This window comes from Anomaloglossus baeobatrachus, assembly GCF_048569485.1.
Source record: "Anomaloglossus baeobatrachus isolate aAnoBae1 chromosome 5 unlocalized genomic scaffold, aAnoBae1.hap1 SUPER_5_unloc_26, whole genome shotgun sequence".
NCBI classification, from domain to species: Eukaryota; Metazoa; Chordata; class Amphibia; order Anura; family Aromobatidae; genus Anomaloglossus; species Anomaloglossus baeobatrachus.
In genome coordinates, this window is record NW_027441802.1 from 216,298 (window position 1) to 243,008 (window position 26,711).

The window sequence follows — 26,711 nt, forward strand, 5'->3', positions numbered from 1 at the left end:
TGTGCAAACGTGTCACCTACCATATTGCACAACGTGCAGCAAGATACAGTATGCTGTGCAGAGTTCAGATGTGTATTGCAGCTGACGTGGCCACTTTGATCATCAAAGTTAAATGAGCGCCATATGCGTGACCAGCATTCAATGTTTTGGGGGGGTCATAGGTTTGATATCATAGCTTTTCTGTATGCAAGGTGTCGATTCGCATTGAAGTGATGATGCCCTATAACTTTGTAATTCACTTTTTTTCTCTATCTCATTGTTTGAGATAAAAATGCTAACTCCGTTGTTTTCCACCAAGTGGCACTATAGGTGGTTTCATTGCGTAGTGCATGGCTACTTTACTATACCTAAACACCAATTCTATGCCTGTAGCTGCCGCCGTTCTCAAGTTAATGGCGGTGGACAGGATATGGGTGGACACACTGTATATTTACAAGCATTTATTAACAAAACAACAAGTTTTGAAATGCAATTATATACAATGTGATATACTTAAGAGTTCCTATCTCCAATCTGGGGCTGCACTTTTTAGTAAATAAATCAATGGGAAATCTGAGATTAGTGAATTATCTAAATATAATCCAGTATCAAAACAATTCACGAATGTTCCTTAAGGCTCTCAAAAGGGCTAACAGTGTGCCAACTAAAAAAGAAAAAGAATATTCACTGCTCCCGATGCCATAATCACACCCACCTCTAGGCAATGAAGCCAGCGCCAACCAAGAGGTGGGCAGTATTATTAGCATGGGGAGCAGTGAATATTCATTCTCTTTAATATTGGGTACACATAATCACCCAGCCGCCGGCTTACTGCTGTGGCTGGGCGATCACAAGATGAAGGCCATATATACAAGTATGGTGATGTATATACTAGGACAAGGGACATATATACCAGGATGGGGATCGTATATACCAGAATGGGATAAAGATGGGCAACATATATACGAGGATGAAGGACATATACACAAGGATGGGAGACACATATACCTAGAAGGGGATCAGGATGGGAGACATTAGTATAGAATTGAGTCATTTTATCCCCGTAACAGTGTCAGCAGTAGATCCCCCCATAACAGTGCTTCATGACCACATTTTTTAGTCAAACGTTTTCCCTATATTCCTCCTTCAAAATCTAGGTGTGTCTTATGGTCCGAAAAAATACGATAAGTTTAAAAATAGAGAAAATGGTTCTATCCCTGACCATTTCTTATTTGATCAATTGTAACCGATTTTTTTGATAAAACTCTTTGAATTATGGTACATTATGATGCCTTCTCCCGTGTGACTCATCTGACAACAGGAGCTAATTAGTCTTAAAAACATTTGGCAAATTCTAAAAGCAAGAATGGCTGCTCCGCTCTGTTGGTTTTCTGATGTCGGCAAGACTTAATTTATTAGTTAAACATTTCAATTATTTACAACATGAAAAAGATTCCTTCCCTGTGCGGCTTCTTCACATGTTTAACAGGATATGATTTCTGAGAATTACATTTTCCACATTCAGAACATAAACATGGTTTATTTTGTGTGAAATTTTTGATGGTCAACAAGACTTAATTTCATAGTAAAACATTTACCGCATTCTGGGCATGAAAATGGCTTATCCCCTGTGTGAGATCTTTCATGCCTAACAAGATCTGATTTCTGAATAAAACATTTCCCGCACTCTGAACATGAAAATGGCTTCTCCCCTGTGTGAAATCTTTGATGCCCAACAAGATCTGATTTCCGAATAAAACATTTCCCGCACTCTGAACATGAAAATGGCTTCTCCCCTGTGTGAGATCTTTGATGCACAACAAGTTCTGATTTCCAATTAAAATATTTCCCACACTCTGAACATGAAAATGGCTTCTCCCCTGTGTGATTTTTCTGATGTGTAACAAGATGTGATCTCTGAATAAAACATTTCCCACATTCTGAACATGAAAATGGCTTCTCCCCTGTGTGAATTCTTTGATGCTCAACAAGATCCGATTTCTGAATAAAACATTTCCCACACTCTAAACATGAAAATGGCTTCTCCCCTGTGTGACTTTTCTTATGTATAACAAGATGTGATCTCTGAATAAAACATTTCCCACATTCTGAACATGAAAATGGCTTCTCCCCTGTGTGAATTCTTTGATGCGCATCAAGATTTGATTTCCGAATAAAACATTTCCCACATTCTGAACATGAAAATGTCTTCTCCCCTGTGTGAATTTTTTGATGCTCAACAAGATTTGATTTCAAACTAAAACATTTCCCACATTCTGAACATGTAAATGGCTTCTCCCCTGTGTGAAATGTCTGATGTGTAACAAGATGTGATTTCTGAATAAAAGATTTCCCACATTCTGAACATGAAAATGGCTTCTCCCCTGTGTGATTTTTCTGATGTGTAACAAGATTTGATTTCTGAATAAAACATTTCCCACAATCTGAACATGAAAATGGCCTTTCCCCTGTGTGAATTTTTTGATGCTCAACAAGATCTGATTTCCTAATAAAACATTTCCCACACTCTGAACATGAAAACGGCTTAATCCTTGTGTGAGATTTTTGATGCTCAACAAGTTCTGATTTCCGAATAAAACATTTCCCACACTCTGAACATGAAAATGGTTTCTCCCCTGTGTGAATTTTCTGATGTCTAGTAAGGTGTGATTTCTGAATAAAACATTTCCCACATTCTGAACATGAAAATGGTTTCTCCCTTGTAGGAACGGTTTCATGTTCCAGATCCCTTCTGTAACTTTTATTTTGCTTACAATTCTGTGATAAATCGGAATTTTGGACTTGTTTGAAAAGATCAGATGATAAAGCTTTCCGAGGAAGGACTGGAGGTATATCTGGGACAACAGCATGCTCTTCATATGTATCATGTGTGATACTTTGATCATCTGTTTTAAATTCTGAAAATATTAGATGTCCATCTGAACTCCCAATACAGTCATCTGCTAAAAATAAACACAATGTTATTAGTTTTTAATATTATCTTGAAAGTACATTTATTTTTTTCAAACCATAACAACTGAAATTAAATAAACAAAAAATGTATTCTGAATCTGTTTTCCAATTTCGACATCTACGAGTTACATCTTCGTTAATTCGGATTTCCAATTCCTAGCACCAGTTCTCTGGAATGTACTATAGTAAAAAATCAGTTTGATTGTCAACAAGTGACTGCGGTTAATGAAGGACCGGGGGCTCCTATACTGTCCCTCACGCTAGGGGACCCTAAGCTATTCCTAACCTATGGATTACCCCTGAAGATGGAGATGCAGAAGTCCCGTGCCTTACTAGTCTCCTGACTAGATTTAATCCGTGATCCCCAAGGGAAGGAAGGGTCAGGAGCATGATGGAAATACAGATTAAGACAGACGGGACACATTGCAAACTCAAAGAAATAAACAGTGAGAGACTAAGGAGAAAAGCAAGAGCAGAAAGGCAGCAACAAAAAGACAACAAGGGTTAACACCACAACAGCTCACTGTAATAATGCACAACAACCACCGGTAAGTCTGGATCACAACACCTCACCAGACCAGTATAGGTAAACTATAGCTGGCATTAATGAAATAGTCCAGCCAGCATATACAGAACGGGAGAGAACAATACTTTCTCCTCCACAGCAGGTGATCAAAGACATCAACAAGCAGCCCAGCAGAGAATAACGCTTGCTAGCCTGCCCAAGCCTGTGGTTCGACGCCTGCGTCTCCCTGCGCTGCTCACAGACATCAGAGCAGTTAACATGCAAAGAACCAGAATCTATAATTTCCATAGATCCTTACGCCGCCATGAGAGTTGGCAAAACCTGCAAACATCTCCTTGGAACATTGATCCACAACATAGACAATTTCAAAGAGGGTTTTTTTTTAAAGACAAAAATAAAGACAGATGCTGGAAATTTAACTGGGTTGTCTGGGACTGTAATGCTGATGACCCATCCTTAGGCTTTTTAACCAAAGCAGGTAGCAGGGTCTGTGCAGATAAACAGTAGGGCTCCAATTCATCAAGACTGGCGATGTACACTGAAAAATGACGTCGGGGACTGGAGTGAGATTTCTGGCATAGGGAACGTCGCAGTTTGTTATGAATTAGAGAAACAGCATCACACCCTTCTTCTGCAAAGCTCAGCCCATTTTGGCAAAGCTGGTTAAAATTGGCGTAAACACACACAGACAGACATCAGCCTGTCTCCTCTTCAGCTTTAGACTTTTGCAATTGAGACCTTTGGTTATATGCCATGATGTCAAAAAGGTCCTTAAGCTGTCCTATAATTGGCATATAAACACTGGGGCCCCTAGGAGAAAGGGGGACTGCAATTGCCCAGTTTGCTCTTAAGAGAAGTTTGGTTACATCATGTCACATGTCATTGAAGTGAAAGGTCCTTAAACAATTGTAAGGGGTGGGCAGACCCCTTACAAGGAGGCGCAGTTTCCCCCTGAAAGTGGTTAATGTTGATTATATTTAATAAAAATGTTTTACTGTTTTAGTGGGTCCCCCTAGTGGCCGGGTGGGACCCACTAGAAAAAGGGGCCACGACTACAACCCCCGAGGCACCCCTGGCACCCCGTTACATGTGGCGTAGTCGGCAGGATCCGGATTACTGGCGAAGGGTCCCGATTCCATGGTGGGAAGAACAAGTGGTGCCTAAGGCGTTGGACCGGGCACAAGATGGCGGCAAGATGGCCGCCGTTTTCATGGACACAGTGGGCGTGCGAAGAATTGGCGCCAAAAGAAAAGCCTGGGGCTGGCCAGTGAAGAAAAAGAAGTGCGGAGAGCGCCGCTCAAAGAGGGGAGGTGCTGGCCCCAGGATGCTGATGAAGATATGTGAAGTGGGCGGCGTTACAGAAAAAAAGAAGAGCCGCCTCGGCCGGGTCGATGTGATGTGCGAGACTGGGGGTGGAGTGTACCCAAGAGCGGGAAAAGAAGGCCCGCCTCCATCTTCTCCAGTATCTCCACTGTCCCCGGCGCCATTGCAAGAAACGCCAACTCAGAGACTGACTCCGAGCAAAATGGAGACTCCAAGAAAACAGCATGCTGCAGTGGGCGCGCTGGTAGCAACCAGCCTGGGGAGAGGACGCCCGAAGAAGACTGCGGCCGCGGAAGGACTTACCCTTGCCCTACCGGCTGTGCCAGAAGGACCGGAGCGGCCCACAAAAGTAACATGGGTCACTACCTGGGATGCCGCGACCGGTGAGACCTCGACTGAAGTCCGGGCCACCTACAAGGCGCAGCTACAACCGAGAAACAAAGTCCTGGAAACTCCAACCCACACTGCAGTTCCGGCCCCGGAAGAGCAACACGCCCGAGAGCTAGAAGAGGACGAGTGGGGATTCTTTTGGGAGCCGGTGAAGCCGACGTCCCTGACTCAGCGAAAGTCCCCATCGCCTGAACCCGATCCGGTGCAGGAGAGGTTACTGGCCGAGACCGTGGTCCGCGAAATGATGGCCGGTCCCCTTAGCGACGAGTTTGAACGGCAGTGCACCGTTGGCACCGTAGTCAAATTTAACCAGAAAGAGGGCTATGGATTCATTGAGGACGAGGAGACCGGTGACCATTTCTTCTACAACCGGGTAAACCTGGACACTGAGGGCTTACCACAACGCCTTCATACCTTGTACCCGGGAGAAAAAGTGAAATTCCGGAGAGAAGTGGGATGCCGGGGCCTATTTGCCGTGGGAGTGACCCGGATGCCCACTACACAAGAGGCCGCACAGTGGCAGCAAGAAATCGAATGGGAAGAGTGCCAATACCGGAGGCGTACCCAACAGAGACCGGTGCTGGCTGAGTCTTCCCGGCCGAGAAACACGCTGGCGGTGTCGCCAGAAGTCATGACAGGACTGAGTGCTGACCCAGAGAAGGGGACCCCGGCGGTGTTGGCAATTCACCAGAGTCTGGTCACACACCCGGTGATCGTCGTGGGCAGCCCACAGCCGTCCCGTTCAGCGACCCCGTCACCCCCGTCGGGGGTTGAGGAGGCAAAACCGGAGACCGAGGCGCCAGAACCACCCGTCAACTACGAATCATTCCGGAGGCTGCGCCGCCTGCCAGGTCAGTCCCTTTCTGATTACGTGAGGGCTCAGCGGGCCGAATGGCAGCGCGCTTACCATCCCGAGTGACCCGTAATGACCGGAGGTAATGGACATGTTCATGTTGAATACCGGCATTGTTCAAGAGCCGGAAAAGTTCCACAGTTTGCAACCATGTTTAAGCTACCAAGCCCGGAAGGAGCCTGATGCTGGACTGAGCCAGGGGCTCCCTCTGTGTTGTTAAAGAAGACTTTGTTGTTTATGCTCCGGCCTTCCAAGACCGGGAGTGCTGTGAAAGCCTCCGGGCAGAAGTCCAGCAAAGACCGGGAGTGCCTGCTGAAGGCCTCCGGGCACACTATCTACCAAGACCGGGAGCTCCCAGGAGGGACTCCGGGCGCCAGACTTGTGCGCCCCTTGAGTGTGCCTTGATGTGAACATGTTTAGAGTTTTATAAAAATGACTTTGCTGCTAAATTGTGTTAATTTCAGGGTCGTGCCTTGCCGGGAGGCTTAGGCAGAAAGAGGGGAGGAATGTAAGGGGTGGGCAGACCCCTTACAAGGAGGCGCAGTTTCCCCCTCAAAGTGGTTAATGTTGATGATATTTAATAAAAATGTTTTACTGTTTTAGTGGGTCCCCCTAGTGGCCGGGTGGGACGGCTGTCCCCATAGAAACAGGGCAGAGGAAAGGAGGAGCCGGCAGCAGAAAGGGGGGGGGGGGAAGAGTTGTTAAGGGAAAAAGTTTGAGTCAGAGGCAGTTGAGTCCGGGACAGGAGAGAGGAAGCAGAAGGGGCAGAGTGTGGGAGCTGGGTGGACAGGAAAGCGGAGGAAAAGAAGAGAAGTGTCCTCAAGGGTGAAGCAGCATTGGTGTGGGTCCAGTCTGTGTTAGCCGGAGTGGGAGCCAGGTGAAGTGGAGTAGCCGGGCACATCCCCACTAGAGGAGACATCCAGAAAAGGTTTTCCCCCAGCAGAAGTGGTGAAAACATCTGATTATTGCCTCTGTTATGAAGAAGTGTACAATAAACATGCCGTCTGCTTCAACCGATCTACGTCTGCAAAGTGTTTGTACATCTGACGGCGTTATCTGCATCACCACACTCTGCCCCACCAAGTCATCTCCTGTCCCTAAAGTGACGGCGGAGCCGGGGGTAAGCCTGATAGAAAAAGGGGCCACGACTACAACCCCCAAGGCACCCCTGGCACCCCGTTACACAATCAACCTCAGAATACAACTAATGTGGTCCCTAAGAAAGTATGGTCTTGAGAATTTGTGCAGTTTGACTCCTCCCAACGCTGGCACTGACTGTAACTAGGGTTTATTTTTGGAGTAGGTCTTATATTTCAATCATTCTTCAAAAATCCCATAAAATCGTGCTAGATCTTATTTTCTGACTAGGTTCAATTTTCAGGGAAACAGGATATTCATGAACCCTCTGCAGGTCTTTTAGTTGCCTTCATAACAACATAGAGAAGGCATTAGAAACAAACAGAAGGAAAGACAATACAGTTGAAAAAAACAAACAGCAGAAAGCCTAAAAATGTAAACACAAAATTAGTGCATAAAGTACATGAGTAGATATCTCTTACCGGATAGAACTAGAGTTAACACATCTTGAGGAACATCAGGATCTTCTTGTTTACAGTCCTGTTGGAGAAGAGGACGGGGACATCTCTCTGGTGTTGTCCTTTTACTGGATAGACCTGGAGGAGACACATACAGGGACTAAATTCATTCCCTACATACAGATTATTATAAGCCGTGTGTATTTAGTCCTGTCTATTACCTGGTGATGTGAGGGGCTGGGGATCCTCCATCATGACGTCCTTGTATAGATCTTTGTGTCCTTCTAAATACTCCCACTCCTCCATGGAGAAATAGATGGTGACGTCCTGACACCTTATAGGAACCTGACACATACAATGATACCGTCACCCCCGATCCCTTCATAGCGTTACTGTATAATGTCCCAGCATTCCCAGCAGTGTCACCTCTCCAGTCAGCAGCTCAATCATCTTGTAGGTGAGTTCTAGGATCTTCTGGTCATTGATGTCCTCATGTATCAGGGGGTGAGGTGGAGGCCCCGTGATTGGGCTCAGGGGTCTTCCCCATCCCTCAGACACAGGGGCCTGACAGCGCTCACTAGAGGTCTTCTTCACTACTGTGTAATCCTGGTTATGGAGAGACACAGTAATAAATCTCACTCCAGACATTTCCAGAGTCCTCACCTCTCCAGTTCTGTCCATCTGTTATTCCCATAGATAAGAATGATGTAATGTGACGTCATCAGAATCTCTCACCTCTCCAGTAAGCCGGAAGAGGATCTCTAGGGTGAGGTGTAATATCCTCTCCGCCATCTTGTCCCTGTCCATATCCATCCTTCACGGCGCAATCAGGAGAATTCTCTTCTATAGAAGATCTCCACTGAGAGGATCCGATATTGTAGGGACCTGAATGGGGAGAAGATGAACCCATATGTAAAATTAATGGAGATAAGGGAGGTGAGATATCATTTGGATAGGAAAAAAATTCAACCTGACGTGCTATATAAGTAGTAAAACCGACCGATAAAAGTAGCAGATTATTTTTATAAAAAAAACACAATCCTTCATACGACAATGTGAATGGAGAAATAAAAGAGTAATTGTTCCCGGAATAAGAGGAGGAAAATACAAAAGTGCAAAAATAAAAAAATCCCAGATTTTCGGTTAAGAAGGGGCAGAATTTACCACCCATTTCTTGTATGAATGCAGCAAAATAGTGAAAATTAATCCAATTACAAAATGTGTCCACATTATATTTCACTCCAAAACTAGAAAAATTATGTAAATAAAAAAGTTTAGATATTCTAAACTGGTTTCGGAGCTCGTAGACTTTACACGTCCGGGCCATCTGACTCCTACTCTGCAGTGGTGTTTTACAATGTCTTTACATAGCAGTGCATCTATACACAAACATGTAGCAATGGAGAGGAAATCCGTCCATCTCTACATAAGGCACCAACCGTTAATTACTGTTTCTGCCTTCTCTGTTACTGTATACACAGCTCTGCGGTGCAATGCCAAGAGTGTGCAAAGCAGTAATCAAAGCAAAAGGTGGCTGCTTTGAAGAACCTAGAATATAAGACATATTTTCAGTTGTTTCACACTTTTTTGTTAATTATTTCATTCCATATGTGTTAATTCATAGTTTTGATGCCTTCAATGTGAATCTACAATTTTCAGAGTCATGAAAATAAAGAAAACTCTTTGAATGAGGTGTGTCCAAACTTTTGGTCTGTACTGTATATATGGTAACAACAGACATTTCCCTTATTTTCCAACCAGTATCGCTCGACATCAGTAATAAAAATGTGATACTGAAGTTGGTTTCTTACTCGGATTTTTTTTTGTTTTTCTTTTTACAGGTTTAACAACAAACGTTAAAAATCCCAATAATAAAGTACAATACAGCGAGGAGTTATTTAACCCTTCCCTGCCGCTTTGATGCTGATTTTTGTGCCAGTTTTATCATTTTTGTTGCTGGTTTTCAGGGTATTCACATCCGGGCTCCGCACTGCACTGGATTTTATTGTTGAATTTTTTTATTTTTGTTGATAAAAACTGTGAAAAAAGCCAGAAACAAACCCGAATAAGAAACGGACTTCAGCCTCATCATAAAAGCAAAGAAACAATAAAGACGACGACAGGAACAGGAAAATGAAGAAGAGGAAAATAATAGAGACCCTGCACCTACCTCCACCTGCAGAGCCGCACACTAAATATATGGCTGCTCTGTGCTTACAGGACCTGTGATGATGTCACATGGAGGGGAGGAGTCAGGGGTCACATGATCAGCTGCTGGAGGAGGGGAAGTTTATGTGTGGGAGTGTAGCAGTGCCGTGTGTCTACGAGGTGTACGGAGCAGAGCCGTGTGTGTACGAGGTGTACGGAGCAGAGCCGTGTGTGTACGAGGTGTACGGAACGGAGCCGTGTGTGTACGGAGCAGAGCCGTGTGTGTACGAGGTGTATGGAGCGGAACCGTGTGTGTACGATGTGTACTGAGTGGAGCCGCGTGTAAAGGACATGTAATGAGTGGGGCTGTGAGTGTGCAGTGACCCAGAGTAGAGACTACTAGAATGTCCCCTGATGGGCCGTTTGTTTCTCTATAATGTTGCGCATTATCTGTGCCTTCTGAAGCCTTGCTCTGAGAGTTGTAGCATCTACACTGACCTCTGCTGGCCGTTCTCAAAACTACCTTTTATCTTATATGGTAAAAGGAAGTGACACAGCAGTGAGGAAATTTCCGGGTCCTTTTCTGACAGGAAAAATAGAGAAAGATGTCTGTTTCTGAGGACTGAGTATTGGGGGGAGAGGTGTATGACGCTGGAGGCGGTGAGCTACTTCCAGTCACTTCTATCCCCTAGTGACGGAGTCTGGTAAGGAGAAGGAAACTCTCTGTGGAAAGGAAAAATCCAGGCTGCCATTTATCCTAAATCAAGTAGGCCCTGAATTCCTGCTGGAGGTTGGGGCAGGTGTACAATGTGTGCAGAGTGGGGCCATGTGTGTATTTGACATGTATGGAGTGGGGCTGTGTATATATGAGGTGTATGGAGCGGAGCCGTGTGTATATAAGGGGTATGGAGTTGGGCCGTGTGCATATGATGTGTTCCCATTTTTATTTGTATATATAAGTGTTGTCAGGAGTCATAAAGTGCGGCACTGGAAGCTGCAAACAGACACATAGCAGAGGTCTTGGAAGATTGGGGACGAGTAGCAGAAGTACAAAAGCCGCAGGCAGCCAGGAGACATTCTCTTTCTCTCTCTCATTATACTGACATTTGACAAATATAAATAATTTTGGTTCCCAATTAACCTAAAATGGGAAAGGTGTATTCTGATTTCACATTAGATATTGAGCAAAACCTGCAGTTGTGTCTTTATAAATATTGGATGGAAACTTCTAGTTCTAGTGCACATACAAACTAAAAGTCTTACTACCAAGGCACAGGTTTATGTCTTGATAGGTTTTATATAGGCCTAAGAAGCTGAATGAAGAAGTGATAACAAAGACTGGCGCAAGTCCAAATTTATGGCCTGAGGTGCTATGTGCCAAAAACTCTGCAAGATATGGAGTTAAAAACACAGGAGCGGGCTGGGAAGTCCCAAAAAAATGTATAAACGTCACAGGTTTTCTGCCTATGCTTTAATATAGCCAATGGCATATTTAGGAATTTTACTAAAAGATTAACCCATTACTGTTCTCTATAAAAGGCTTGTAAAAATAAAACACTATGATGTGCATCTTAACTGAGAAGGAATTCATACCATCTAATCTGTGTGGTGTGGATTTCTCTGCCGGCACTCGGACTATTAATTTGAGATTACAGCAGACATTCACGGTTATGAAGGAGATTTGCAAAACTATGGAATTCTTCCTTGACAGATGGCGCCAGACTCAGATCGCTCCAGGGAGGAATGGAGACTTAGGAGACCAACACCGGACTCCCTGAGGTGACTGTGGGCTGCCCATTTCGGAACCTGATCAATTCCAACGGACTACGGTAAGATTTTTGATTTATAATCATTCTCTTATCTGTGTCATTGGAAGTCTCTCATTAGCCTGGGACAGTCTAGTCCAGTCATGGCGAACCTTTTACAGGCCGAGTGCCCAAACTGTAGCCGTAAACCCATTTTTTTTTTCCGAAGTGCCAACCAATCCTATTATGTAAATAATTGATTGTAACCTTACCTTTGCCGTCTTCTCTTCTCCTCAGCAGGGGGCATCACGCTCATGCTTACCACACATTGAAGCTGAGCCCCTGCCCTTTCCAGACACAGCAGTTGGATTGATCCCTCTGGAAAAAAATTGCAGCATATTAGACAGAGATTTTAGCATGGAATGCAATCACATTTCACCCTCTAATCCACATCTACATTTCAAAGTTTGAACATCCTGAAATCCCATAAAGATGTACGAGTTGCTCCCCTCCCCTTTCATTCTGAAGTTATGTCCCCCTTCCTAGGCCACTTCCTGGTAAACATGTCCCCATCCTGATATATATTTCCTATATTCTGGTATATTTGTCCCCATCATGGCCCCATCCTGGTAAATGTTCCTCCATCCCGGCATGTACCCCATTCCTGGTAAATGTCCTCCACTCTGGTAAATGTACCCCATTCCTGGTAAATGTACCCCATCATTGTAAATGTATCCCATCCTGGCATGTTCCCCCATGCTGTTAAATGACCCCATCCTGGTAAATGTACCTCATCCAGGCATGTTCCCCTATCCTGGTAAATTTCCCCTTTCCTGGTAAATGTACCCCAGCCTGATAAATGTCACCCTTCCTGCTAAATGTTCCCCATCCTGGCATTTGTCCTCATCCTGGCATGTTCATGTACCCCCATCCTGGCATATTTCCCCCCATCCTTTCATGTTTCCCCCCCATCCTGGTAAATGTATCCCCCATCCTGGTAAATGTACCCCTTACTGACATGTTCCGCTTCCTGCTAAATGTACCCCATCCTGGCATGTTTCCTCCATCCTTACAACCATGTTTCCCCCCATCCTTGCAGCCATGTTTCCCCCCCATCTTTGCAGCCATGTTTCCCCCCCATCCTTGCAGCCATGTTTCCCCATCTTTGCACGTTTCTCTCCATCTTTGCATGTTTCTCCCATCCTTGCAGCTATGTTTGCCCCATGCTGTTTGCTTGCCCCGTGCTCTGTTTTGCTCTGTTTGTTTGTCGCATGCTCTGTTTGTTTGCCCCGTGCTCTGTATGTTTGCCCCCGTGCTCTGTAGGTTTGCCCCCGTGCTCTCTAGGTTTGCCCCGTGCTCTGTAGGTTTGCCCCCGTGCTCTGTAGGTTTGCCCCGTGCTCTGTAGGTTTGCCCCGTGCTCTGTAGGTTTGCCCCCGTGCTCTGTAGGTTTGCCCCCGTGCTCTGTAGGTTTGCCCCCGTGCTCTGTAGGTTTGCCCCCGTGCTCTGTAGGTTTGCCCCCGTGCTCTGTATGCTTGCCCCCGTGCTCTGTATGTTTGCCCCCGTGCTCTGTATGTATGCCCCGTGCTCTGTATGTATGCCCCGTGCTCTGTATGTATGCCCCGTGCTCTGTATGTATGCCCCGTGCTCTGTATGTTTGCCCTGTGCGCTCCATGTTTCCCCCGTGCGCTCCATGTATGCCCCGTGCTCTGTATGTTTGCCCCCGTGCTCTGTATGTATGCCCCGTGCTCTGTATGTATGCCCCGTGCTCTGTATGTATGCCCCGTGCTCTGTATGTTTCCCCCGTGCGCTCCATGTTTCCCCCGTGCGCTCCATGTTTGCCCCGTGCTCTGTATGTTTCCCCCGTGCGCTCCATGTTCTCCCTTTGCTCCACGTTTTCCCCATGCGCTCCATGTTCCCCCTTTGCTCCACATGTTTCCCCTGTGCGCTCCATGTTCCCCCTTTGCTCCACATGTTTTCCCCGTGCGCTCCATGTTCCCCCTTTGCTTCACATGTTTCCCCCGTGCGCTCCATGTTCCCCCTTTGCTCCACATGTTTCCCCTGTGCGCTCCATGTTCCCCCTTTGCTCCACATGTTTTCCCCATGCGCTCCATGTTCCCCCTTTGCTCCACATGTTTTCCCCGTGCGCTCCATGTTCCCCCTTTGCTTCACATGTTTCCCCCGTGCGCTCCATGTTCCCCCTTTGCTCCACATGTTTCCCCTGTGCGCTCCATGTTCCCCCTTTGCTCCACATGTTTTCCCCGTGCGCTCCATGTTCCCCCTTTGCTTCACATGTTTCCCCCATGCGCTCCATGTTCCCCCTTTGCTCCACATGTTTCCCCCGTGCGCTCCACGTTTCCCCCGTGCGCTCCACGTTTCCCCCATGCGCTCTACGTTTCCCCCGTGCGCTCCACGTTTCCCCCGTGCGCTCTACGTTTCCCCCGTGCGCTCTACGTTTCCCCCGTGCGCTCCACGTTTCCCCCGTGCGCTTCACGTTTCCCCCGTGCGCTCCACGTTTCCCCCGTGCGCTCCATGTTTGCCCCGTGCTGGCTCTGTCCCACACACCTTGGCACAGCCGCACACAGCTTAAAAATTAAAAAAAAAAAACTCACCTTGCAGAACCCGCTCCATCGCTGCGTCCTCAGTTAGTTCAGGTCCCGCGCGGCCACAAGACGGCGGCGCCGCCTACTGACGCTCCTCCGTCTCCTAGGCAATAGGCCTGTAGCCCAGGAGAGGAGGAGTGTCAGAAGGAGGAGAGATGTCTCCTCTGCTCCAACACCACTTTGCACGTCGGCGCGACCACACCGATAGTGCAGAGTGGCTGAATATGGCGACAGCGCGCGTGCCAGTAACAAGGGCTCTGCGTGCCCTGTTTGGCACGCGTGCCATAGGTTCGCCATCACTGGTCTAGTCGGTCTCGTGAGTCTATCTCTACAACTGGATTCGCTTCCTCCTGGGCTACCTTAAAGAACCCGAAAAGGTTGTAAGTGGATGTCTGCTGAAATTGTTCTCGGGGATATGTCTAGCTAGTTGTGTTTTCTGACGCTGGTTTTTTTGTGTGAATTTTATTGTGTAGATAAGGTACGCTTGATTGGTAGTTCTTGGCAGACTTAAATGTCATAAGGCTCGTTCAAGGTATATGCCCTTGCTACAGACTTTGGACTAGCCATCTTCTGAGTAGTGGGTAAAGGCCAATCAATGTCCTGGTTGGGTGTCCCCCTGAGTTAACACGGGGTTAGGTTTCTGTCTCAGAATTCACAAATAGTTGGAAAATTCCCAATAAATGGATGCCTTTAAGTCCATTTTTAAGTCTGAGGGTGGCTTAACCCCCAGAAACATGAAAGCAAACATGTGACAAAATGAAAAGTTGATGTTAATTTGCAGTATGTCAGAATGTGGTAGATTACAATATGAATAATGAAATAAGGCATTGAAAGAACAGATAGGAACTTTGGAAAATGCAGGATTATTTGGAACAGACCAAGCTTGGTATAGAGTAGCCTGTGCAATTGTAAAATAATGTTATATTTGGAAGAAGACGTATGTGATAAGGAAGACAATGTATTGTGTTATGCTTACTACAAGTCTCTGCCATATCCACCGCCCTATAATGGCGTCAATAGTTCACATTCTTGGACCTGCACACACTGTGCCCAGCAAAATCCTCTCACTCCTTTGTTCTGTGTTTTTTGTGTGACGGCCTGCCCCTCGACACACCACCCTGTATTTCCACACCCTCCGCCCCTCTGATGTAACCCTGGCTCCATTCAGTGACGCAGTTACCCATGTGGAAAGCTAATCCCCAAACGGCCATCTTGGTTCACCCAATGTGTATACCCGGTCCAAGCCATGTTCCCTTATATCCATGATTGGCAGATGATGGAAGTTACTACATTCCTCCTGAACATGTAGCAGCCCTGTTCCCACACTTACCCTAACCGGAAAGTTTTTTTTTTATACTCCTGCTTTTAAAAATGCTCTCCGCAAAAAATGTGATGTTATTGAACTCAGTGAGACTGTCCCTGATCCTGACCCATCAGCTGCCCCTCCCGGGAAAACAGGTCCCTATCCCCAGACCCGCAGTCGGCTGATACCTGCAGTGGTAACCTTCTCCAATCCTAACCGTTCCTCATTAACTTTAGATGAGGACATTCCTTCAGAGGGACACCCTCTTAGTTTCAGAGGTGCCCGAAATCTGTGACCCAATCATGCATTCTCAAATATGGACTAATACTATCCATAGGGCCCATAGAGGCGCAAACACTTTCTGCTATTGTCAATTCGGCCAATTTGGCCCTCCGCCATATTGGGGGAATTGCCAAAGCTATAGTACAAGCAGGGTGACCAGAAATACAATCTGATTGTCTATCCATCATAAAGAAACAGGGCAAAATCCAACTCATGGATCTGGCTGTTACAGGAACAGGAGATCTCTATTGTAATATGATCATACATGTGTGACGCCCTGGGCAAGCCAGGGGTCACAGGTCACACACCACCACACCCTACACCCCAGTTAGGAACACCAAGGCTACCAAAATCCTTGTTGCCTTCCTCCAGGGGCTGGTGTTCACACCAGGGGGTGGGCCAGGCGGTTGGCTCCGCCCACCGAGGAGTTCACAGCCCTGGAGGCAGGAAGAACCAGGCAGATAGGCGAGGGAGGTGAAGGAGTAAACAACAGAGTTGAGTGTAGGAAGTGAAAGTAGAAGGAAGTGGTAGAGGAGCTAAGTGAAGTGAAGGAGTGGAGCAAAGAAGAAAAGAGTAAAAGTGAGAGTAGAAAAGCCTGAAGTTGGTCCGGCTAAGTGCAGGACAGTGTCAGCAAGGTCAGCAACAGCGGTGATTGTCTGGAGGGGGACTGCTCGTAGGTTGCTGGAAGGACCGAGGACGGGTAGTGGCCCGGCGGTCTGGAGCAGTATACGAAGGACAGTCAGCACCGGGGCGGGGGCCTCTCGGACCCCGGCAAGGCTGGGAGTCGCCATGGTTTGCCGGATCCGTCAGTGAAGGGGACGTCTGTCTCCAAACAACTAAGTCCCGATTGAAGACAACCGTCCAACCATTAAGGAGGAACACCGCCACCGCCAGGGCACCAGTTCCTCGGGGCCAGCGTCTGCAGGCAAAGTAGGGCTCCTCCGACCCATATCCAAGCCGGGGAGCGGGTTACCGGTGAGAACCCATCGATACCAACATCAGAACATTAGGTGCAGGACAAAGGGACATCACCGTTACCTACTGGGAGAGCAAGTGCAGCCGTCCGTGGGAACCGTCTTTCCAGCCGTGTGTTTTACTGAGAACTGTGTCACCGTCTCAGGCTGAGTGAGTACCACAGTGCCGCAAGGCACAGCGCTGCCCCCGTGTCCCTGCGCCCACCGGGCCCTGCATCTCCCACCTTCTCCCTGGGCCCCGGGATCACCAACCCCTACCCACGGAGGGGCAACACAACAACTGGCTGCTCCACGTCATCACTCCCGGGATCCCCATACTGAGCAGCGGTGGTGCTAACAAATCACCACAACCGTGGGTGGCGTCACGGACAATACACTTTATCCCAAACACCCAAACCCCTTTCACTCACGGGCGAGGAGCGCCGCTCGAGACCCCCCGGGATCCGGCCCACCGCTCGAGCCACCACTGAGCAGCAGCAGCCGGACCCGAGCAGCTGGGGTGAGCGCAGTGCTGACACCCTTCTCCCCGCCCGCGACAACTTGGCGTCATGAACAGGATCTTACCGCTCTGCCGTTGGGTGGAGGTGCGCCTTTTAACCGCCGGAGGTGTCCGGCCGAAAAATTTCAGAAGTCGCCATCTTTGGCGCGAAAAGTTCCCGCTCGAGCGTCTTCTCGAGTAGCAGAGGCGCGAAGGCCAAAACTCCGCCCCAAGAGAGGAGGGGCCGGAAAGAAGCTAAGGGGGACGGAAACAAGATGTCTGCGCCCGACGGAGCCGCTGGAGGAGCGGTGGTCGCAGCCGCAGTGGCACCCGCGGATGGGAATGGGCCTGCCCAGGTCCCGGCCGTGCTGGCAGGAGGTGCCGCGGCCCCCGCTCTCGCTCAGGTGATGCCGTTCTCCTTGCCCTATGCGCCCGGAGCTGCCTGGCTACCGCAATATGACGGGAAACCGGATGCCTTACCGGTCTTCCGGAAAAAGCTTAACCCGTTGCTGGAGCTGTACCCCCTGACCGATAAGCAACGTGCAACAATAGTGCTAGGCCAGTTAACCGGTGCGGCTGAGCAGGAGGCGGAGACCTGGGCCGAGGGGGACCGGCTCTCTGTAGCCACCATCTTTGAGAAGCTACAGACTGCCTTTGAGACCCGGACTGAAGCTGAGCTGAGGATGCAGTTTTATCAGTGCCGGCAACGGGCTGTGGATAGCATTCGGGACTATGCTTTACGTCTGCAAACCGCCCTCCGCACGCTAAAGCGGGTGAGTCCTCTCAATGAGGCGGACAGCAACAAGATGTTAGTGGAGCAATTTGTGCAGGGGATGAGATCCCCTGAGGATTGCAAACAACTCCGGCTGTGGGCCCTGGAACACCCTGATGTGGACTTTGCTGTGTTAAAGGGACGGGCCATTAAAGCACTACAGCCCCCGGCCTCAGAAGTCCTGGAGCCAACCCTGTGGCCCAATGAGACAGCCCCCGTGGTGGTGGCCCCTGCCCTACCAACCTCTCCACCACCTGCAGCCCCAAGCAGCACTATGGAGGAACTGGCAGCACAGGTCCGCCGCATGGACGGAGACCTCGCCAAGATTCTTGCTGCACTCCAACCTTTGACCAGATCTCAGCCTTCAGCACACATACAGCTTGCCGACAGCCCTGAGGATGTCCCTTGGATGCAGCGGAGAAGTAATAACAACCCGCGGAGCAGACCTCCCACCTGCTACAAGTGCCGTAAGCCTGGGCATTACATCCGAGAGTGCCCGTTAAACGAGCAACCCCTGGGGCCCTGGGCCAACCCTCAGGAGTAGAACCCCGTGGCCCCTCGGACTGGCGGGACCGGTATATCGGGGCCCGGCCCATCATCCCCGTGGCTGTGGACGGCATACCGGTGATGGCTCTCTTGGACACTGGATCACAGGTAACCACCATACCATACACATTGTACCAGCGGTATTGGGGGATAGACGAACTGGCACCCCCAGATAATAGTATAACGCTGATTGCTGCCAATGGACTCCCATTGACCCAGGTGGGGTATAAACAGGTGGCTATGAAAGTAGGGCAAGCTGATCTGCAACACCAGGGTATGATTGTGATCATGAATGAACCCAGTGACCATAACCCGAAGATAGTGCTAGGAACCAATGTGATGGAGCACTGTATGGGTGATGTGTTGGCCCTACTGCAACAGCTGGCCGCCACGGCGGCGGGGAGCCGACAGAGAGCTGTGCAGCGTGAGATCCGAGCCTTGATGTACCGCCAGCATGTAAACTCAACAGGAGGAGAGATTGGTGGAGTGAGAGTGATGGATGTTGCTCCGTTGCTTGTGCCCCCTAGGAGTGAGATGATGATTTGGTGCAGGGCAGCAGTAGGGCCTCAGGGGCGTGACTACCCTGCCATGATGGAGCCCATACCCTCCGAGCACTGGCCCACTGTAATGGCCGCCCGAGGGGTGGTAGACGTGAAGAAGGGGAGGGTGCCCGTGAGGGTGTTGAACTGTGGGGAGGAAGAAGTCAGGCTTCCCCGGTATGCCACCATTGCCAAGCTACTCACCCTGGATCCCCACACCATCCATGAAGCCAGTCCCTCTGTCTCCCCACCTACTACCAGCACTTCCCCGCCTCAAGGGGAGGTAAAGGAGTGGCACCAACAGCTACATGTGGGCACTGACGATACCCCTACACATCACAAAGCAGGGGTATACAGGGTGGTGCGGGAGTATGAACAGGTTTTCAGCAAACATCCACTAGACTTTGGGCAGATCAAGGGGGTCCAACACCATATCCCCACCGGGGAACACCCCCCTATCAAAGAGAGGTACAGGCCTATTCCCCCTGCACATTACCAGTGTGCCAAAGATATGTTGAGGAATATGAAGGAGGCAGGGGTTATTCGGGACAGCTGTAGTCCCTGGGCCGCTCCGTTGGTACTGGTCAAGAAGAAGGATGGTACCATGCGGATGTGTGTGGACTACCGGAAGATTAATCAGATAACCCATAAAGATGCCTACCCACTGCCCCGTATTGAGGAGTCTTTGGCCGCACTGAGAACTGCAAATTACTTCTCTACCCTTGACCTCACCAGTGGGTACTGGCAAGTGGCCGTGGCCCCGGAAGACCAGGAGAAGACTGCCTTCACCACCCCGATGGGGCTCTGTGAATTCAATAGTATGCCGTTCGGGCTGTGCAATGCCCCAGGAACTTTCCAACGGCTGATGGAGTGCTGTCTGGGACACCTAAACTTCGAGACCGTCCTATTGTACTTGGATGATGTGATTGTTTACTCCCAGACGTATGAAGCCCATCTGGAGCACCTGGCCGAGGTGTTCGCGTCCCTTGCCAAATATGGGATGAAGCTGAAGCCCTCTAAGTGCCACCTGCTGAAACCCAGAGTGCAGTACCTGGGACACGTGGTGAGTGCAGAAGGTGTCGCCCCCGACCCCGAGAAGATCACTGCCATCCAGGGCTGGCCGAGACCAACCACCGTGAGGGAAGTAAGGCAGTTTCTGGGTCTGGTGGGGTACTACCGGCGCTTTATCAAAGGGTACACGAAGATGGCTGCCCCCATGCAAGATCTCCTCGTGGGACAGACCAAAAGGTGGTAGACCCATCGGAGCCCCACTGGTGTGGGAAGAAAAGCATGAGGAATCCTTCTGCCAGCTGAAAGCGGTGACTTCCCGGCAGACTGGCCTACACAGAACGGCGCGGTGATTCTTCAAGTGATACTGTTCCCACATCCTGTGGATGGAGAAGTGGTGGAAGCGGTAAACCGTGAGCCAGAACCAGTGCCAGTGCCCAGGGATGAACCTGTGCCCAGCTCCCCTATGCCTCCGCCTGCCCCACACGATAGCCGGGAGGAGGAACCAATTGTTCCCCCTGCCCCACTGCCTAGCCCCATTGACACCGGACCCCGGAGGTCCACCCGTTCCAACCTAGGTAGACCCCCACTTAGGTACAGGGAGATCGTCTTTTAAGAAGGGATCAGGAAGTCAGTGTGTGTATGTGTTTTTGTTTGAAAAAGTTTAAAAATAATGGAAAATGATTACCGTGTACTTCACCAGATTGTCTGACCGTGATTTGGAAACCGGCCGTAGCCGGCACCGTCGTCCCCGTGGGGACCGTTTGAACGTTTTGCATGGGAACTATCCATGGACAAGCCCGTGAACTTGCAGGGCAACCACAAACATTGAGTGGCTTGTAAATAAGTTGGTTTACCGTACCGTTTTCCGCATTGCCGCCTCCGGAGAGGCAGGTTGGAGGGAGGGCCCTCAGCAGAGCCGGCTGGGGCCCAGCCACCACAGGAACCGGTGGCTACCCTCTGGAGGGGAAGGACAGATCCCGCTCGGGTGACTTGTGCTGGACTTGGGTAAAGGGGTGCTGCCTGGGCTTTAGGGGCAGCATCAGGGCCAGGTTGCTTGGGTGGGAGAGAGCGGAAACCGTACCCGTAAAACCGTTTAGTAACATTTAAGAATGAACCTCCCGCTGTGGGATGATGCCATAATTTATATATATGTTTACCGTTTACTTTTATATATTTTACAAAAAATAAAACCGGTGTTGGACGGGAAGCCCGCAGACGGTCTGCATTTTGCTAAGGGGGAATGTGACGCCCTGGGCAAGCCAGGGGTCACAGGTCACACACCTCCACACCCTACACCCCAGTTAGGAACACCAAGGCTCCCAAAATCCTTGTTGCCTTCCTCCAGGGGCTGGTGTTCACACCAGGGGGTGGGCCAGGCGGTTGGCTCCGCCCACCGAGGAGTTCACAGCCCTGGAGGCAGGAAGAACCAGGCAGATAGGCGAGGGAGGTGAAGGAGTAAACAACAGAGTTGAGTGTAGGAAGTGAAAGTAGAAGGAAGTGGTAGAGGAGCTAAGTGAAGTGAAGTGAAGGAGTGGAGCAAAGAAGAAAAGAGTAAAAGTGAGAGTAGAAAAGCCTGAAGTTGGTCCGGCTAAGTGCAGGACAGTGTCAGCAAGGTCAGCAACAGCGGTGATTGTCTGGAGGGGGACTGCTCGGAGGTTGCTGGAAGGACCGCGGACGGGTAGTGGCCCGGCGGTCTGGAGCAGTATACGAAGGACAGTCAGCACCGGGGCGGGGACCTCTCGGACCCCGGCAAGGCTGGGAGTCGCCATGGTTTGCCGGATCCGTCAGTGAAGGGGACGTCTGTCTCCAAGCAACTAAGTCCCGATTGAAGACAACCGTCCAACCATTAAGGAGGAACACCGCCACCGCCAGGGCACCAGTTCCTCGGGGCCAGCGTCTGCGGGCAAAGTAGGGCTCCTCTGGCCCATATCCAAGCCGGGGAGCGGGTTACCGGTGGGAACCCATCGATACCAACATCAGAAGATTAGGTGCAGGACAAAGGGACATCACCGTTACCTACTGGGAGAGCAAGTGCAGCCGTCCGTGGGAACCGTCTTTCCAGCCGTGTGTTTTACTGAGAACTGTGTCACCGTCTCAGGCTGAGTGAGTACCACAGTGCCGCAAGGCACAGCGCTGCCCCCGCGTCCCTGCGCCCACCGGGCCCTGCATCTCCCACCTTCTCCCTGGGCCCCGGGATCACCAACCCCTACCCACGGAGGGGCAACACAACAACTGGCTGCTCCACGTCATCACTCCCGGGATCCCCATACTGAGCAGCGGTGGTGCTAACAAATCACCACAACCGTGGGTGGCGTCACGGACAATGCACTTTATCCAAAACACCCAAACCCCTTTCACTCACGGGTGAGGAGCGCCGCTCGAGACCCCCCGGGATCCGGCCCACCGCTCGAGCCACCACTGAGCAGCAGCAGCCGGACCCGAGCAGCTGGGGTGAGCGCAGTGCTGACACCCTCCTCCCCGCCCGCGACACATGCAGTGGGACCAATGTATGACCCCGACAAACACCAACACTGTGTGGAGGATCTACAGTTGACCATACTCCATGTACTTGAACTGACCAGGAAGAAATATCTTCAATCCATTGCCATTCCTGCAATCAGCTCTGGGATCTTTGGTTTCCCAGTCAAACAATGCACACAGGCTATTGTGGCTGCAATAATTAGTTACTGTCCCATATCCTCACTTGAAGAAATCTGGTCACTACAAGTCCTGACAACGCTCGGTACTTCAAAGAAACAATTCGTCCTTCGGCTATGACGCCTAACTACCCCAGTCAGTTACTGTAACCAGAACGTATTTCCACATCACCACCTCCAGGGGCATTGGATGAATTATTGCACAGCCTACCAGCACCCCCTGTTGTCATGCTCCCACTAGCCCCGATGGTTGAAACCATTCTGGTTCCTAAATCAGAAAAACCCAAGTATGTCCCCTTTACTCCACTCCAAGTGAATAGCCTACTCAGTTACCAAACCCGGAGAAGCAGCCTATGCCTTTCTACAGAAAACTTCAGGAAATCTGTCCAACCTATTCTGCAACTTGGAAGGATCTCTCCAACTCAGCTAGCATTAAAGCCAGTACTGTTTTTTTACCCAGTCATTCAATCTGCTCTTGACCAGAGCCCTCTGGATTCCACAGGTGACTTTAGATCCGGAGTTGAGATCTGCTTCCAAGACCAAGCATGAGCGAAAGATCGTCACCAATATCACCAATGCTTCCCAAGAAGACAATGAGTCGGCTGAAAAATTCTACATGAGATTATTCACTTCTTTTTATGATCAAGGCTATGACATGTCTGTCCCGTTTCAACATGTTCACTTCATAATTTCCTTTGTTAAAGGACTTAAGGACTCTATCAGATTGAAAATTGAGGACATCAGACCTGAATACCTGGAGCTCCCCACTAAACAAGTTCTTCTCATTCTTAAGTCCATTGAAAAAAAATTTGCCTCCACCAATTCTACCCCTGATACTGCCCCGGTTATGTACTGTATAATGCTCCTGTTAACCAAGACCAACAAACCCAATGCCAGATGTACCCCCCTCTCCAAGTATACTCACCTCAACAACCATATCCAGGCGGGCTCCAGCAACGTCTCCCACCCAGGAATCTTAAATATACTATGTGTTTCAGATGCAGAAACTATGGACATGTCAGAAGATACTGCAGGACCCATATGCAGTAACCACGCCCAGCCAGAAACAGTGGTCACCCACAGAACAACTACAGCAACCATCCACAACAAATATCCCATCCATAGGAATTTGGCAAGCCTGTGGCAAATGCTTTTACAAATATTATTGTCACCAATATTCCTTCTATATAAGGCCCCATATCGACAGTATCTCTTGATGTTAATGGTCAATCCTTGCCTTTCCTGGTCAACACAGGCACAGCCAAATCAGTTATACGCCTCCAGGACTTAGAAGATCTATCTTTGATATGCCCAGATTGCCCCACCTGTGTAGGGGTTGACAGTAGGCACATCTCTTCCCCACTAACTTACCCTATTCCAGTTGAACAAGCACAAAAGGTTATTTCATGGCTAATTGTCTTACCCACTTGCTCACTTAATTTACTTGGAGCAGATCTACATAATCTCAGAGCTTCAATTGTATATAATGAATATGGGATGCACTTGTCTGCCCTATTCTCTGACGCCAGAAGATGCCTGCCTTCTCGAAGCCGCCCCACTCCTCTTCATGGCCACGGCACCGCCTCCAAAACCTGAATACTATTTCAATCAAATTCCTTCACATCTCTGGTCAAAAAGCCCAAATGATATTGGACATCACCTCTACAGGTTATCCTAAAACCAGGAGTCACCATACCTTGAATACCTCAATATTCCCTGAAGGCCAACCAAGAAAAATGCCTTGAGGAACAAATTCAATCCCTCCTTGCAAACGGTGCCCTGATATGATACGTCTCTCCTACCAATACCCCTCTTTGTCCGGTAAAAAAGAAGACTGCCAAGAAAGAACCAAAAAGAAGAAAAACAAACAAAAACAAAACAAAATGAAGATATTATGCTAAGTCACCCCATCACTATTCTTGTCCCACATGATCTCAAGGCTATCCTCGAACAAGTGAACAGAAAAATATCTCCTCGCAAAGGCATACATGACTCCAGTGTGCCTTGCTCCTTCCCTACGATGTTACGATCCGGCACTGTACTACTCTCAATCCATCGATTCTGCTTCCTTTTTCAAGTAGGGAATACTTCTCTACATGGGATATCCTCTCCAGGCCTATGGAGGTTGACTATGCAGACCCAGACAACCAAGAATATGATTGCTTTGAACTTATGCGATCTGAGTGCTCCCTCCTGCCCTCAGCTACAGAGACACTATTGCCAGATGCAGATCTGCAATTCTTTACGGATGGCTCACAAAGAAGCTAAAGGGAATCAACTAGCATATCAAGCAGCCAAACAAGTAACCATTTGTGACATTCAAGAGGAAGCAGGAGTCTATGTCATGATAAGACAACAAAAGAAAGATGAACAGAACAAACAAGATGTCTGAGGAATACACCAATTCAAGATCTTCCAAGACAAGGCTTTACCTGAAGAAAAAACTCAATGGAAAGAGGAAGGTGCTGAGCAAGACACAGACGGGATTTGGAGAAAAGGGATGAAAGTCTGCCTACCAAGGAGTCTTAATAAACAAATCCGTAAGGAAAAGGACACTAAGACAGCTCTCTGTAGGCTGTGTTGGCATGCCCCACCAAATAGGAATGAAAACTTAAGAAAGAAAGGACTTAAAGTGCCATGCAACATAATAAATAGAGCCCAAATCATATTTCATGCATATAAAATAATTTTATTATGAACAAGAAATACACAGGAGTCAAAAGGTAACATGTAAAATGTCTATAAATATCATGGTTCCATGATATTTACAGACATTTTACATGTTACCTTTTGACTTCTGTGTATTTCTTGTTCATAATAAAATTATTTTATATGCATGAAATATGATTTGGGCTCTATTTATTATGTTGCATGGCACTTTAAGTCCTTTCTTTCTTAAGTTTTCATTGCCAAGGAATCTGTATCATGCGGTATCCCAGTGGGCTCATGGGATCACCCACCGAGGAAGAAATCAAACACTTTCGGTGATTGCAGGTCTCTTTCTGGCACCAGGGATATCTTCAATCATTAACCAACTTAATGCGGGAGGATGAGTGAAGACACCGGCTAAACATCTGGCCAAACCACTATACCCATTCCAAAGGATCCAAATTGACCAAATGCAGTTAACCAAGGCTGGAAAAAATTAGTATATACTGTGGGTAACAGATATGTTCTCAGCATGGCCCTAGGCCTACCCCATCTCCAACATGACAGCCAAAACAACTATCAAGAAATTGCTTACAAAAGTAGTCTGCTGCTTTGGAATCCCAGAAGTTATAGAGAGCAATCAAGGCCCAGCCTTTACAGAAAATGTGACCGGAGAACTCTGGTCCCCAGTGGGAGCAAACTTAGGTCTTCACACACCCTACCTCCCCCAGAGCAGTGGCAGACTTGAAACACTCAATGGGACCCTAAAAAATAAAATCCTAAAAGCCAGTCAGGAACTGTCTCTTCCGTGGCCTGAGATATTGCCCATAGCCATGTACTCAGTCAGAAACACCCCACGCCAATCTATAGGGCTAACTCCCTATGAGATTTTGTTTGGGGGACCTACAAGGCTAGGACAGTGTACCCAGGCCAAGGTTCTTAATCCTTTTCACATAATTTCTGAGGAAGCAGGAGCCTCACAATCTGCGGGTATACATAGAAATAGAAGGGAAGTACAGATCAAGGGAAGTTTAGACCCCTATGTTTATATTGATGCCATAGGAAAATAATGACAGTACAGGGAACTAACACGGATAATGGGAATCTTCTGGTCCTGAGAAATCCAGGTACAAAGGGGAATACTCCAAAAGGGATCATTAATCTCAATCCTGTTAAGAGTCCCAGCTTGGGACCAGTCCGATTCAAAGGGATAGATTTAGGGAATCTGTTAGGTCCTGGTGGTGGAAACACTGGACCGTACACCGGATTCCCCTGGTGAGGCAACCAGGCCGATCACCCCGCCAGAGGGCCTTGATGCACGGCAGCCGAAGCACTCCTGGTAGCAAGACAGTCCGTACAGAGAACTGGGAAGTAGATGTCCCTGGGATCACAGAGTTCCAGAAGGTAGTCCGGGTGACGAGGCTCAGG

General features: G+C 48.7%; 1 protein-coding gene across 1 annotated transcript; it reads right to left on the minus strand.

Annotated features, from left to right (window-relative positions):
- Positions 1-1,368: 1,368 nt before the first annotated feature.
- Positions 1,369-8,140, minus strand: LOC142259093 (uncharacterized). The gene is made up of 4 exons (XM_075331611.1): positions 8,006-8,140; positions 7,801-7,924; positions 7,604-7,717; positions 1,369-2,939 (listed from the first exon to the last, which is right to left on the minus strand). Exons 1-4 carry the CDS (start codon positions 8,027-8,029, stop codon positions 1,519-1,521), a joined length of 1,683 nt encoding a protein of 560 aa, XP_075187726.1. The 5' UTR covers positions 8,030-8,140; the 3' UTR covers positions 1,369-1,518.
- Between the last annotated feature and the right edge of the window lie 18,571 nt (positions 8,141-26,711).

Bases quoted from the DNA above. Each gene is read 5' to 3' on its own strand.
- LOC142259093 (XM_075331611.1), bottom strand. From the start codon at position 8,029: ATGATTGAGCTGCTGACTGGAGAG. The intron at 7,925-8,005 runs GTGACACTGCTG...TGTATGTGTCAG, and splicing joins TTGAGCTGCTGACTGGAGAG to GTTCCTATAAGGTGTCAGGA. The intron at 7,718-7,800 runs GTAATAGACAGG...TGTCTCCTCCAG, and splicing joins CCAGCCCCTCACATCACCAG to GTCTATCCAGTAAAAGGACA.